At 39.3% G+C, this 15,130-nt stretch overlaps 1 protein-coding gene across 6 annotated transcripts in view; it reads left to right on the plus strand.

Annotated features, from left to right (window-relative positions):
- LOC135461773 (protein TANC2-like) overlaps positions 1-15,130 on the plus strand; it is a 92,549-nt gene that overhangs the window by 17,302 nt on the left and 60,117 nt on the right. For 2 of the 6 annotated variants that reach the window (XM_064738997.1, XM_064738999.1), the window contains exon 1: positions 1,902-2,603. The exons of 2 other annotated variants lie outside the window; for them this stretch is intronic. In XM_064738997.1, the coding sequence (XP_064595067.1) occupies positions 2,024-2,603 (580 nt within the window). In that variant the 5' untranslated portion in view covers positions 1,902-2,023. Of the gene's footprint in view, positions 1-1,901; positions 2,604-15,130 lie in introns of those variants that run through there. 2 more of the 6 variants (XM_064739000.1, XM_064739001.1) reach the window with 1 other exon arrangement.

A 15,130-nucleotide genomic window follows, 5' to 3' on the forward strand; every position in this document is an offset into this window, starting at 1 on the left:
CCCTAGATTACATAACACTAGCTGAGAAAGAAACCCATTCCATGAAACCACTGGAGGCAGTTGCTAGGGCTCTGTAACACCAGACTGCCTCTGTACAACTGTATGCAGTATATGGGTTTCTCTGACTGTAACATGGGACAGGATTTCCTCAGGCAAATCCCTCAGTAATGAAGCTGACAGCAGTGTGGGTTACATGAGGCTGAAGGTTGTGTTATCTGCTGTGGTCCCTCAGCCCAGCTGATCTGGTCAACAGGTGCCTCCCCCCCACTTCCTACTGATTAGTGGCTACCTCAGACCTCCTGGACTAACCTGATACTGGCTGGCCACTTCACTCTATTTGCACTTGAGCCATAGGTGAAAGGTCATTGGTTGACAATTAGAACAGGGGTACAGTGCTTGGGGCAAATCCCTCCTCACCCTCAGTTTGAACAGGGCCATGGGAAGTTGGAAGGACACCCAATAGGAGGTTACTCCTCTACCCTCTGTAGCTTGCTAGTTTCTACACGAGGGGTAGGGCACAGAATGGTGAGGTAGACTTTCTTAGAACTCCATGTACCAGTGGTTTAGTGTTAAACAATTGGCATGACATCTCAGCTAGGCTGCCTGTTTCTGTGCTGTTCACACCAGTGTTTAGTGTATTACATACAGGCCCTGATGCAGCCGGTATGATCGAGCAGCTGTTGATTTAACACAAAAGGGAAGGGCCGGCCAGCACATTTCTTCTCTCACACTTTTATCTATAGTGTAGAGCAGTGTGGCTGTGTTAGTACTGCAGTCAGGAGTGAAGGCAGGGTGGCGCAGGAAATTGAACAATACGGTTTGTGTGTAGAGGCCTGATTGATTTAGGCCATGGACGCGTTAGTGCTGAGGGGCAACCACGTGGCTGAGAGGCTTTCTCTCCCCTGTTTGATTATACCTTAGACAGAGAGCCTTGACAAGGGGAATTTTATCAAGGTACTGAAGGGGAACGGATTAGATGTGAACAGCTATGGGGAACCGCATTGCATCACACAAAGAGAGGGGTCACACCGAGCAGGTGTACCCTGCGGTGAGAGCACGCAGTTGGACGTTCAGCGGCAACTCTACCTCGCCAGCCCGTAAACCTGTCAAACTCGGGGTCACCCACAACTGGATGGGTCCCCAGAAAGGTAAGACAAGTGGCAATAAGTATGTGGAAGAGGACATAGAATCGTCTCCGATAGTGAAAGTCAACAGGACTACCCCCAAAAATGACAGGCGCAATAAGAGCGGGTCATCACGCACAATAAGCCAAGCTGGAATGCGGAATATAAGTAATAATGAGTCGAGTCTTTGTAAGCGGGGGAGTCAACTCATGCGTGAAAAGAGTATGTCAGTGTCAGAGCTAGATTCCCTTCTTAGTGAGGGCTCTCTCTCACGGCTTGAGAAAACAAGGCAGACTATGAAGTGTTGGGGAGAGCGCAGTGAGGTTTCATATTCATACGATCATTCATATGACATACCTGTCCAGCCACACCCAGAGTCTTACCAGAGACAGAATTCTGTGAGCACTTTTGCTGTCCCCAATCGCAGACAAGGTCCAAGACCAGGGGAGATAGAAGAGCGGGAAGCGAGAGGGCATTCTGTGGGAGACAGACAGATAATCGTATCAGAAGCACAAGTACATATCACCGGTCAGCAAGCCCACCTGGCTGAACCGGCAGCGGACAGGAGGAATAGGCCACGGGAGCAGGATGTGTTTATGTATAACTACCCCTCAGAGCCTGAGCTGACCAGCCCCACGGGCTGCAGCCAGGAGGGTCAGCCTAGCTGGCAGAGGTGCTGGTCACTGTCCAACATGAAGGAACCGTTCTCAGAACAGTGTGTGTACATGGCTGGCTACAGGTATCCCAGGTATGACAGCCAGACAGATTACGCCTGGGAAGATCGCAGCAGACATTCCTGGTCACCTTTCCATGAGGTGAGCCTCTCACACCTGACTGACAGGACTTACTCGGCCTCAGTCACTGAACTTGGCCCCCAGAGAAATCGTTCCCAGGTGAGAATGGGAGCATCAAGTGTCCGCCTTCATCGACGTCACCCTGAGGATTTGAACTCTAGTCAAGTCACTTCTTCTCAAGAGGATGTGTTTCGTGAACGAAGTAACTCGGTACCTGTTCACTGCGGTAATATTATGACTGACCGCCAAATGGCATCTGTACATGCTAGGTGGATTCGTGATAACAATAATATAAATGAGTGCTATGCTCATTCCGCACCCAACAGCCCTCAGAAATTCAGCGACTTTTCCAGACATGACATACCTGCTGGTCAGGTAGCAAGCAGAGTCCGGGCTTTCTCGGATCTTCAGAATTCCTCCAGTACCTACTTGGACCCACCTGTCCATGGTCAGAGTGAGAGGCTGGCCTATCAACACCCTGACCAGGTTAATACCAGGTACCTCCTCAGGTCACCACGCAATGGGAATTTACTGGGCTCCAGTCGGCAGATGCCCACTATAGAGGAGCACAGTCACCCTCGGGCAAGGAGTCATAGCGTGTCTTGTCTGCACCCAGCTCAATACCCCCCATTGCACCAGCCTGGGGCCTACCACAGGCCTCTCCCACCGAGGCATGTAATAAGAGGTAAGATCAGTGCTACAGTTATATCTTCTTTAAATTGTGGCTGCTCTCAGACTTTCTTTATTGTTGATGTGGTGAGTTCATTTTTAAGCAGGCCTAGATTTTTCTTCAGGGAGCCATAGGCAAAGTAACGTGTGTTCCAATGTAACAAAGCTGGTGTTCCATAGCTGGATGATTCTGGCATATTCTGATGGATAGATTTTTCTGTGGTGATAAACTGTCATATAATTGGAGTGGTGTGCTTTTGTTGTCTGCTGGCAGTCGATGTGCTTACCTGGTCAGGAATGAAGATGTATAGACTCAGGTATTGTGTTACCTCTTGCATATACCTGAGACTATTACATGTAAACTGACTAAAGCTTTGTGTTGGTGATACATCTGTAGTTTGTGTGATGGTGACATTTTTCTCATTACACCTGCCTGTCAGGTGATCGAAACTGTCTGCCAGGCTGAGTAGTCAGATGGGAATGTCGGCACCACGCCAGCTGACATTTAATGAACAAGGTGAAAAAAAAAAACGTGAAGGTGTTGTGTTAAGCTGTTACTTTATCAGAGACTGAGCCAAGGCTGTTCTTGGGAGTCTTGACTAATTAAATTAATGTAGAAAGCGTTCTGTACATGATGAGCAGTGTGATGTAAATCATTTCTTATTTATACGCCCAGAATAGCTGATCAGAGAAATACCAAGAAAATGAAACACGCTTAAAAAAGTTTTCCAAGTGCTTTTGTTGAGTGATAATACCAGGTTTTTATTTCACGTCAGGTCGAGAATTTCTCTTTGAAGATAAAAACGTTTTCTTCTGGCTTTGATGAAGTTAATATAAAATGATTCTGGTGTAAAATCTGTTGTACCTGGCATTATCACACCTGCTTGTAAGCTTCAACGAAACAACTGCATGACCAGCCATTTGTTTAAAGTAGTGAGAAAAAAAAAAGAGAGAGGAAAAGTGGAATTGTTGTCATTTCTGGGTTAAGGAATTCCAGTGAGAGAATTCCTTTTGTTTTATTTTCAATTATTTTGACTGGGCGTTAGTTTAACCATTAGATTAGCTAAGGTATCGCAGGTATGGGGATCAGTGTGTTGTTACAGGTAACAGGCCTATTAGCCCAGCTCCTACTGTTACATTCCTTATGTATTAAGTATTTCACAGATGGATATCATATGTGTGTCTCAGTTGATATTGCACTCATAGGGCCCTAGAGAACTGACCTCACCCATAACTTCTACTATGGACCAGCTATTATGTCCCTAAGTTGACAGGCAAGGAATTCACTTCACACTAGAGTGGGGAAAATACCCTCCAATAGATATAGGCTTTATCGATTGCAGATGTATGCATAGCAACAGTATGTGTAGGTTACAAGCACACAGACAACTTTTTACCCTACAAACCAGGGATAAAACTCTCAACAAAAAGCCACTACACTGGATTTATGTTTGGTCAAAGTTTTTGTGCACGCAGATGGCATTATGATTTTTTACATCTGGCAATGATGCTTTCATGTCACGTAATTGTAAATGCAATTTTGCCCTCAGGGTGTGGTTGGAATCATCTTAGCTCATTATTTGGGGTTTGTGGATGCTTTTTATGTGGCCTTCATTCTTATTGCTGATATAGTACTGTCATTTCAGGCCATTATTGCTATAGAATACAGACCATTCCAGTTGCTGATATGGTCATAATACATGTATGAAGCCCCAGTGTTGTTGATCTTTATGGTTTTGTGACCTTGAAATTCTTACACAAAACTATATTCATTCTTACATTTGTGTTTGGTGTTCACTAACTGGTTTGTCAGTTCTGGGTGAGACAAACAGTTTTACAACAAGTGCTTTACTAATTATCACATATTACTGGTGTTTATTTGATTGTTGCCGATAAGGATCCAATGAAATAGCATGCTAATGTTGGCTTTCTGAGAATAGGCTTTGCAGTGTACATTTATGTGTACTCAAATCCATATGAGTTATTCCAATATTATGATCAGCTGTTTTGAAACTCATTTAGTGTTATTAAATCTGTTAATTGTTTTCCTTTTTTTTTTAGTTTATATCACTGTGAAAGATTTATATAGTTAGAGGAAAAGAACACAAATTTTAAACTTTGAAGTAAGAAAGATATGGATGTCTGTGGAATAGAGTTGTGAGATGGTAGTTCCCAGAAGATAAAAACAATGTGTGATTGCACAACTTCATATGCTGTTAAAACATAACTGGCACCAAAATGTTACTGGCATATACCATTTGTTATCAAAATACTTAGATATTCTTATCTGTTTTTTCTGTGTTTTTTCTTTTCTTTTTTTTGTTAAGATATAGTGCTGTGAGATTAGTGCATTTACCAGAATTATACGCATGTGTGAACTGACTTTAGCAGTTGTCTGATCCTAAGAATCTGAGTCTATCTCCTGTTACCATTTCTTATCATACACCCTCATGTGGACTGTTCTTCTATAGAGAGAGGAGCAGAGGAACTGTGGTCCTTTGGCAATCACACAGTGGTTACGTTTATTGTCTCTCTGTAATATGGATGTCTTCATGCCTCGATCACTCTGAGCTAAATCCATTATCCCAGTTGGCGTTATCTGTGTTTCTTTGATCCCCGGCTCAGTCTCTGTGGTTTATAGAACAGCCAGGTTAATAGACTGGGCTATATTGTCCCTGTGTCTTTTGTATATTTGGTCTGGATTGCCTCTGCCAGACACTGACCACAGGCCACTGAAAGGTTAAAAGGATTTGGAACTTTTGTCTCATGAAAAAAGAACTGTATAATCCACTTTTTATTCAAGGTGTCTTGTTTGAAGACCAGACACAACCCAGACAATTATTGAAACAGCTTGCCTTCAGATGAAGTCAATTTCTAGGAAATCTCTGCCAATTTCTCCATAATACTTTAGACATGGGTAGATCTGTGTAATACCATCATGTTTAGTAAGTCAGTAGTATTGGTGTCTGCAGAGTTAGGTTTGTCTACTGGAAGTTACATGTATTTGTGGTCTGTCAGCTGTTCCCAGCTTGCTGTCCTTACATGTGGTGAACAGGCTCACAGAACTCAACCAACTTCCTGATCTCAGGGTAAATAATTAATATAAAAGAAATAGATCAAAATAAACACATTCCTGTCACTGATCCCTTTAGTGTTGCCAAAGGTGTTTATGTTAAGGGAAACGGCTTTGCTTGCAAAGGGGAGATATAATAAAGTAACTTGAGCCAGTGTCAGTAGGAGCCTACATAGTAGGACACATTACAGACATTACTGGAATACCAATACATGATTTGCCCCAAGGATTTTACCAGATAAATTACATAATATCTCCATAATACAGGAGTGTTAATGTAATGACGAGGATATTAGTGTGATTAGTGTGTTTTTATGTGGCATATGATACATGATTTGTATATACAGATGCAGAATGTCATAGTCACCATTGAAGCTCTGTTGATTTTGTGTAGTCTCTATGATATCTTTTTGTAAGGATATAACTGGAAACCCATAATACATGTACCTTTGTTACTTCGTAAATAATTGTGTGCAGTGAAATACTAGGACGCAAGAGATGGTAGTGTACATGCAGTTTAATGAGACTACACGGGATGGCTGACATTCACACTACCCTACATATAAATTGTTACAGTGCTGTAATCACAGGCCTTTTAATGCTTGTGGGGTAGTTGAAGCTGGATAAATAATTTAGAGAGAATACTAAGTGCAGTGGAGGTCATGAGCTGCTCTAACCAGCATTTACACTGTCAGGAATCACAGGTTTTCAGGATTTACACCGTCAGGAATCACAGGTTTTCAATCAGGGAGCAGATGAGACATATGAGAAATAATTTAGATGAGCAAAGTTGTATCAGCAGGGAAAGTCTAAGGTAATAAAATGTTATTAGCCGAACATGGGGGAATGGTTGGAATGACAATTGCACTTGGCTGACATATGCTCAGGTAATCAGATACAGTCTTACTCTACCTTACCCTGTCAGCTACACTAATGTGTAGGCTCTCTATTACAGGTACCATTTCTCATTGTTTTGTTTGATTGACTTATTTTACCTGAAAATATTTTAATTGTGAATATGAAAAATGTGTGCTATATTAAGGCTTATACCCTTTGAAAAACATAAGTTTAAACAAGTAAAATCTGAGCAGCCAGTGTTAAACAACAGGTCTGTTGGGTGGAACTGTTGAAGGTAGAGAAGCATAGTAATTACATGTAAGTTTTTCTCTCAGGGATATACAAACATAACATGAGCCAGAGTGTTTATATGTAGCTGAAAGCATCACAGTTGTACTATTGATCTGATGGCAACACCTGTGACTGGAAATTTTTACTTGTGTAAATCCTTACCCAGACAGGCTTGTGGCAGGTTGACCTGGCCAGATATACAACTCCAGATAATGTCAGTAAAACTGCAGGTTATGTGTACAGTAGTACGTTCTGTATGGTGCACATGTGAGGTGACTGATGAAGAGTAAAAACACTTCACATATCTTATCATTAAAGTAAAAAGCATGTACATTTACTCTCATAAGTTATACACAATTAGTTCCGCTCGCATGTTAAATTACATATTGATGTATTTAGTTTGACGGTAGAATTAGTCATGTGAACAACAGGTCAGTTTTAGATCATAGATCTATAACTGATCAATGGTCTTATATCAGAGTGTCATTTCCTGCCAAAAATAACTAACTACACAACACATGCCATCATGTGGCAGACAAGTTACTAGCAGTGTTTTATTTATAAAGCTGTCCCTTGTGACATAGTACAGACAGATTTATGGGAAGTGGGCTCTGGGTTAGTTGCCATTATAGGTGGCCATAAATGCTTTTCTGTCTGGATGAAAGTTCATGAGATGTCATCTTGAAACTGTTGGAATTTTATATTCAGTTTGCTTTTCTATAAGTTTAGATTGGTTTGATGGCCCAACTGCTTCTAGTTGAATAAATACTAAACTGCGACACAAATAGAATGTAACCCTACAGTATCACATGCTTTCCAAGTTTACATTACCAGTTTGTTCTGTGACACTTAAAGAGTTGTTATGGAAAGAGATTGAAATAGAAGAATATGAGTATGTGTCCACTTTGTTTGTACAATTAAACTGTATGGTATAGCTTCATTCAAGATGAAACTAGCACTATGTGGCATTGGCAGAATCTGGATCCCGGACCAGAACTCATTGCCCTTTAATACATTCTCATCTGCTTTTCTCTGTTGGCTATTCTTGGAGATTATTTCGAGTTTTTGCGTTTGTTGTAAAGGCAAGTAGAGTGGCACCAGTCTTAATTTGAACAACAACAGCAACAAACCTGGAGTAATTTGTATTATTGAGGCTTAGGCTGTAAACAGTGGAAATGCCCATAACTCATTGGCAGCATGGTATTGTTAAGGAAAAATTATATCATTACCTTTAAATTACTTTTTTTTCACTCTTTTTTTTTCCAGGGCTTATTTAAAATTTAAAGATAGCACAGCATGAAATATTGACACTGCTTCCAAATATTTCAGACTTTTTCATCCTCTTTCATCGCTTGTTATGACTTAAAGTGTCATGTTTAAGCTTAAAATTTGTGTTTTAGTTGTCAGTTGACATTTTTGTGGCAGAGACAGGATAAAGGCTTTACAGCTTTTAAATTTACCAGCTGTAGAAGAATGTGACATTTCATTAAGTTTTGTGTGTGTTTTTTGTGGAGACATGTGGATGTACTTGGGCTGGGTTGAGAGTGGTCCTCATTGGCCTGACATTCCCTGTGGGCTTTCCTAGGGATCTTCTCCTCCAGACCAGGGCCGTGACTTGGTTAAAACAAGAGCTGTAAGAGATGGCAGTTAGGGCCATGAAGTGAATTTGTTTGCCAGTGATGTCCTTACATATTGTATTTGGGTTCCTCTAGTGGCTGGGGTTAGTCCTATACATATCTGAAGGGCGCTAGGGGGTCAGACTATAAACACAGTTCCTCCATGTGAGAGTGGGACAGCTTTGAGTGCTGTGTCACTGTTTAAGGCCTGGTGATCAGTGGTCATTAATCACTGGCCATGATCAGGCTGATCACTTTGTGGCTCAGCTTGTGTACCCAGGCTTAAGTGGCTGCACACAGCTGACAGCCTTGTGTAAAACGGCTATGGCTCATTACACAACTAGCTTTTCTGGGGGATCGTTTACAGTGATCTAAATTGGCTATCACAGCCTTGCCAAGAAGGTCGCTCCTCACGGGATTTTGTCATTAAGCCCCCAGTACTCCAGAAATGCTTGTCCTAGTCTGCTTTGGGTATGCTGTACATGTACATGCATGGATGCCAGTGCAGAGTTGATAGCAATTAAGGCCAATAAAAATTATTTTAAAGTAAAAGTGGGAATGTTTTTAGGTCTTAATCATAAAAATTTCAGGTGATGAACAGAAAGCCAACTAAGACGAGCAAAAGACATTGCTGGTTCTTGTGGCTACATTCACTGGTTAACAGTGATCCCAAGAGGACAGAAATTGCAATTCCAGAACCAACAATTATACTTGTCCAATTACAATCACTTAATCTGGCTTGTCCAATTTATTTTATCACCATTAATCATGCCTGGTGACGAGTTCTTGATTGGTGTCCCACTGGGTGATAGTGGGTCTGATCACAGTTATGAAGGGCTGGAGGAGAAATGAAGGCAATGTTTAGTCAGCATACATATACATATCCACAGAATACTTGGCCAGTCAAAGTCTTGTTACCAGAGCTGGTTATAATACAGCTATATGCACTGTATTTGTCATAGTAAAGAAAACATCATAATTTGATCTTGGAACATTGAATAAGTGTGTACTTATGAGCCCATTTTCCTGAAATTTTCACTTTTCACTTTTATAAATTTTCTTAAGTCCTCTACTGGTTTTTAGCACAGGTCCATCATGGAGTGTCTCTCAAATAAACCTCACTGGAAGACTACATAAGTATAAAGTTAAGTTGCCTAAGCAAAACACTTTTGCTTAAGCAAGAAAACTTCATTCATTAAAGAGGTTACTAAGGTGTATGAAAATGATTGAGGTGCATATAGAATGGTTACATTTTTTTCACTCACTTGTTCAGTTTCAGTTGGTGAAATTGTCTGTAAGATTTGAGACTGTGATATATATTTTCAGAGATGCCATGTTTTTTTCCACATAAGTATTGTGTAAACTGTTTTATTGTGGTTTAAATGATTGTGTAAAATTAGAACAGAACGTGAAAGCTAAATATATTTTGAGCATGAAACATATATAACAAATAGTGATGTATTATGTACGTGTAGACATACTTAATATGTGGTGAGTCAAGTAAATATTTTAGCTATTTTCCTTTAAAGGGATATCACTGATTGTGTGTATGGAATTTGATCTTTGAATTACCGTTACAAATTTAGGTTGGTCAAATTTAGGTTGGTCGGCTGGTTAATAACCCATGTGTCAGGTCTGCCCATCATTTAGGTGGTTAAAACATAGTTTTGTATATTGTAGACCTAAGGTAGGGCTGAGACTGGAGAACACAATATGGCCAGAATTAGGGCGTTGCTTCCTCTGATAGGTTTGAGGTGGGCTGTTCAAACAGGAAATGTCAATTCTTGCCCCTGATAGGGGATTTAATACCCATTGTTCATTGTCACACAGGGCTTTTTCTGCTCCCGATATAACTAGATCTAACATCCCAAGTCTGTGGTAAATTCATCCATCAGCTACATGCGTTTCAGAATTCACAAACTAGCCACAGGAATGTGGAGAAAAACATACAGCTGAAAGCAAATGCGATAAGAGTTAAGTGTTGTCAGTCTGTGAAAGTTTTCACCAAAAACACACTTGTTATTTTCTCGGGTTGAGGTAAATAGTACATCTTTTGTGAGTGAACTTTAGCAACTTACTTTGACTATTGCTCCAAATTAAGGTCAATTATGCGCAAAGGTATGTTTTTTTCTGAAATTCATAATTACAATAGTTTTGTAGAAGCTGTGGTTATGTGTCCACATTACTTTAAAGTAAAAAGTGGAACCATACTGGTCCACATATGTCCTGTATGAAGTTTGCTTAAACATCTCCTGTGTTACTGTGGTCATGCTACTGGTACATTTGGTGAATTGTATTATGGCTAAATAAAACTCTACATCCCCCCTGTGACAGGCGTCCTTCAAACAGGATGTCAGTTGAAACCAATTCAGGCCACAAGAATACAGCTTTAGGATGTTGGAGGCAAACCATGTACAAGCCGTTCCCACAGGATGTATGATCAAACCACTGAATGTAAATATAATGATGATGAAAGGTACGGAATGAGGAAGTTCTGAATCTGAGGTTGAATGAAATTCCTGAATGTTCTGTATTTGAGAATGGTATACATGTACACCAGGGTACTGAATGTTGCTCTATCACATATCTGATTGTAACAGTTCAGTACACATAACCTGTATTCACAGAGATCACTCTCACTCTATATCATGTCTGTGATATGGTTCTTTGATAAAGGCCATGCAAGAGTTATTTTGATATGGGGCATGAATTCTCTGTACTCTCTCCAGATATTCAAATAGGAAATAAGCACCAAACCAGTCATAATCCTGATAACTTTATTTTCTTGGTCCAATGTTCTGTGATCTTGTTACAATTTGCGGATTCCTGACATGCACATGATGGGGAACGTACGTTTACAAATCAGGATATTTCCTCACTGGACACAGGGCTCTCAGGCCCCTTGCTGAATGGTAAAAAGGAGTTGCCAACACTCTGAAGGCCATTTAGGTGGCTATTTGGAGGTTGCTTGCCTAAATTCCATCCATATGGCATGTAAGCTCTGCTTAAGGGTAAAGTTTGTCAGTTTGTTGCCAAAGGTTGGTGGTTTACTCCAAGCACTCCAGTTTGATACATCACACCATGAAAGCGACCATCATTATATTAATGAAATATTCTTCAGTACAGGATTAAATGCCAATCAACCAATAAAATTTTTTTATGCTAATTATGGTATGCAGTATTTTATGAGAACAATGTGTTATTATCATTGGCAACATTTGATTGCCTTTTTTTATGTACACATGCGTGCCGAACATTTTTATGTTTGGTGAAAATCCCTCTGTTTATTGAATATGATTGGTATAATTACTGGGTGTGATATTGATTCTCATTATCACATCACATCAACTCATGGACTCACAGAAAGAGCTTGGACTTTGGCTATTAAAGTAGACATTCTAATAAATTTTATGAGCAGATGACTAATACAATTAGGTGCATATTACCTAAATATATATTGAAACTTGAGACTGGAAGCAGGATGATTGCTCAAAGATAAAGTAGTTACTGTAGTGGCTATTAGGTGAAGTCATCACAGACAAGTTTCCCCGTTAGTGTCAGCCTGGATTGATGAGCTCATTAAGCTAATAGAAATGGAATTCAGTTTGTTTTTGCAGCGTCATTTTGCCAGTGGTTTTCCTATTTAGCACCCAACCACAAATGTTTTTAAGCCGACTTATGCATTGCATCACAGTATGTAGACATACATTATGTTTATCATCGGAACATGTGCATGCATGTTTGACATAACAGGTGCTTATCTGTCTCAGCCTGAAAGAATGTTACAGGTTCAAGTCGCTAAGACTAATCAGAAATCCTCCAAGCATTCAGCACAGTTTTCTATTTGCATCCCGAGCTACTGACAAAGACATGTAATGTTTATTTGTGTTAGGCCTCTGAAATCAGATCAGAAATATTAGCCTTCTTTTCCTGCACCTCTGATTAAATAACCACCCTTCCAGTGACCTGCTGTATACTATTGTAAGAGGGCTAAATATTTTATAAGTACATGTAGGTTTTAATCATTATTCCCACAAATTGTTCATGAATGAGAAGATTCGTAATGTGAAAATATCCTGCAGAATCATGTGGGGAAGTAGAATGCATGTACATGTAGAATGTAGTTTTAGCATCCACAGCCCATGCATAAAGTAATGAATAAGGCTGATCAGTGCCAGTCTGGTATTGCACGGTCATTATACAAATGATGATAAGCATCGATGTATGGCAATCAATACTTGGCAGGACATCAATTCTTTATTGCAAACATTGGTGGTTGTACATGTAAACCATTGATCATGTTTTACTCTGGTCTGTAAGCTCGCCTTCTTTACATACAACATTTTTCAATTTCACATGAACAACATTTTTTAAACATATTCATAAGTATTAAGTAGTGTAGAACGTGTTGCTATTAGAAATGCTACTAAATACCTGATTTGTCTCCTAATAATCTTAGCCAAAGACCCAGTGTTGTTGCCGTGCTGTATGTAAATGTGACAGAGGAAGATTTATGTGGCAGTTAGCTTATGTGACCTGCCTGAGGTGTTAAGTATTCTTGAAGTTGAACTGTCATTATGTTATTTCACTTCGAATACGTTCACAAAAATGTTAATCAAGTTCTGTCATTGATGTGGAAAAGAAATATCTGTTCAGCTGGTGATTGTGTCTGTGTTTGATACAAGTGATTTCTCTTACCTAAATGTTGAGATTAAGGTATATTTTCTTTCTTCAATTTTTTTTTCTGTTTTCTGTTGTAGAATTTGTACATTAGCACGTAACACCTGATACTGTTAAGCACATGAAGATGTTTTTTGTATCGTGTGATTGGCTGCTGGCCCCTTGCAGACAACTCTGAATGAAAACAGCTAGTATTACTGTAGGAAGCCTGACACTCAGTTATTTCATCTGAACAATTTGATAGTAAAAGTGGACAAGTAAAAATAGCTGACTAACTCCTGGTAGTGTGGAGAACAATGTAAGGAATTTAACCCAGCTTCTGTGACAGTGTGGACAAACATAGGCGTTACCCTGATCGTTAATGTACCTGTATACAGTTGTGAACAGTCAATACAAACTGGACTAATCATTACAGGCTCCTTACTCTTTTATAAAAGTTAAGCTAAAGCATTAGCATAATTACTGCTGTACATTTTCCTGCTGACAACCAGAGACATTGGAAGTACTTCTTAAGGTTTTATGCAAATAGCTGTTTATTTGAAAGTTTCTAGGCTTTTGTTCATGTGCAAGTTTGTAAGCGTCTGTAAGAGCTTGTAAAAGCAGTGGTACATGTCCGTGAAAATTCCTAGGGAAAAAATCAACTTAAGATCTAAGAATGTAGAGATTTCATCCTTCCAAGATTCTTTTCCTTGTTTTTAATGGTTTAATCTGAGCCAAACTTTTGTTGCAGACACAAAAATTTGTGCTGTCATCTTGTAAAGTCATTTTTCAGGCTTTTCGCTGAAAAAAAATGCACTTGATGCCCCTTTTTGTTCTTTCTGTTCTTCCAAGTCCATACATAATTGTTTTCCTGTAGGACCAGTGCTGTTACAGTCAGCTGGAACATGCACCTCAGAACAGTTATCTGTAATTGCAGAGAGAAAAAATAATCTGTGTACTTTGTCATGGTTGTGTCATGGACCTCGCTATTAATTAATCTTCCAGCCACTAAGAAATTGATCCTATGTTTTGTTATGAATTGCTTTGTATGTTGCAAGCATACAAAACTCATATCGCAAACACTGTACATGTGTTTTACACTCAGGAGTTATGTCCCTTTTTTAGGGACACCTGACAAAGAGCTGAACGAACCGTGTACACTATACAGAGTTATCCAAGAATTTTTTAAAGAGTTATTTCTCCTGCATAGTTGCCTAAGATTCAAGTTGGCCTAAACATTTCATAATATTTACTCTTTCATATGGCCATCAGTACAATTTATCTCCTACTTGTGGAATAGTAATGTACATGTATGATTCTTTTTAAAGCATATAATTTTCAAGAAAATTCATGTTAATTGTGAAATCAAACATTGGATTTTGAGTCTGCTTTTTGAGGCATTTTTGTACATGTTTGTTTGGAATGATGCAGGTTGAAAATTTAGTTACAAAAAATTTTGAGAAAAGCATGGAAGTGGTGAAAATATAGAATAGACTTAAAATTCACTTTGGTGAGAAAACTATTATTGCAACAGATAGATGTTCGTGGGAGATGTTGGCCTTAGGAGCATCAGGTATTCAATACATGTAACATTTCTCATTAAGGTGCTCAGGTAGCCTGTTAATCTTGTAACACCTGCATTATAAAGGTGATGGGAGTTACGTTAACGACACAAAGCCATCTCTATTGAAGCTAATCTACATCTCATTAATAAGTGCACTTGCAAATGGCTTCTGGCCTTAGATTTATCAGCCTTACAATCTGATTTATAACAATTGAAATGCAGTTATCTCTTGATAATTTACAACGGAAACACCAATTAAGATTTCTAAATGACATCTGCTGGCAAGTAGAAGATTGAAAGTTGTTGAGTGGGCAGAAAAGTTATGTTTTTATCAGTGCTGTGTTTTGTATTTTTTTCTAATACATGTAGTTTAGTTTCTTACAAATTTCATAAATATGCTGATGGACATAACAGTTATAAGCTCTTACACCTTAATACTTATGCCTAGATAACAGAATGTGTAAATGAAGAAGCTACTGAGTAATAATTTAGTTGGAACACCT

The sequence above is a fragment of the Liolophura sinensis genome, chromosome 1 (assembly GCF_032854445.1).
Source record: "Liolophura sinensis isolate JHLJ2023 chromosome 1, CUHK_Ljap_v2, whole genome shotgun sequence".
NCBI lineage: Eukaryota > Metazoa > Mollusca > Polyplacophora > Chitonida > Chitonidae > Liolophura > Liolophura sinensis.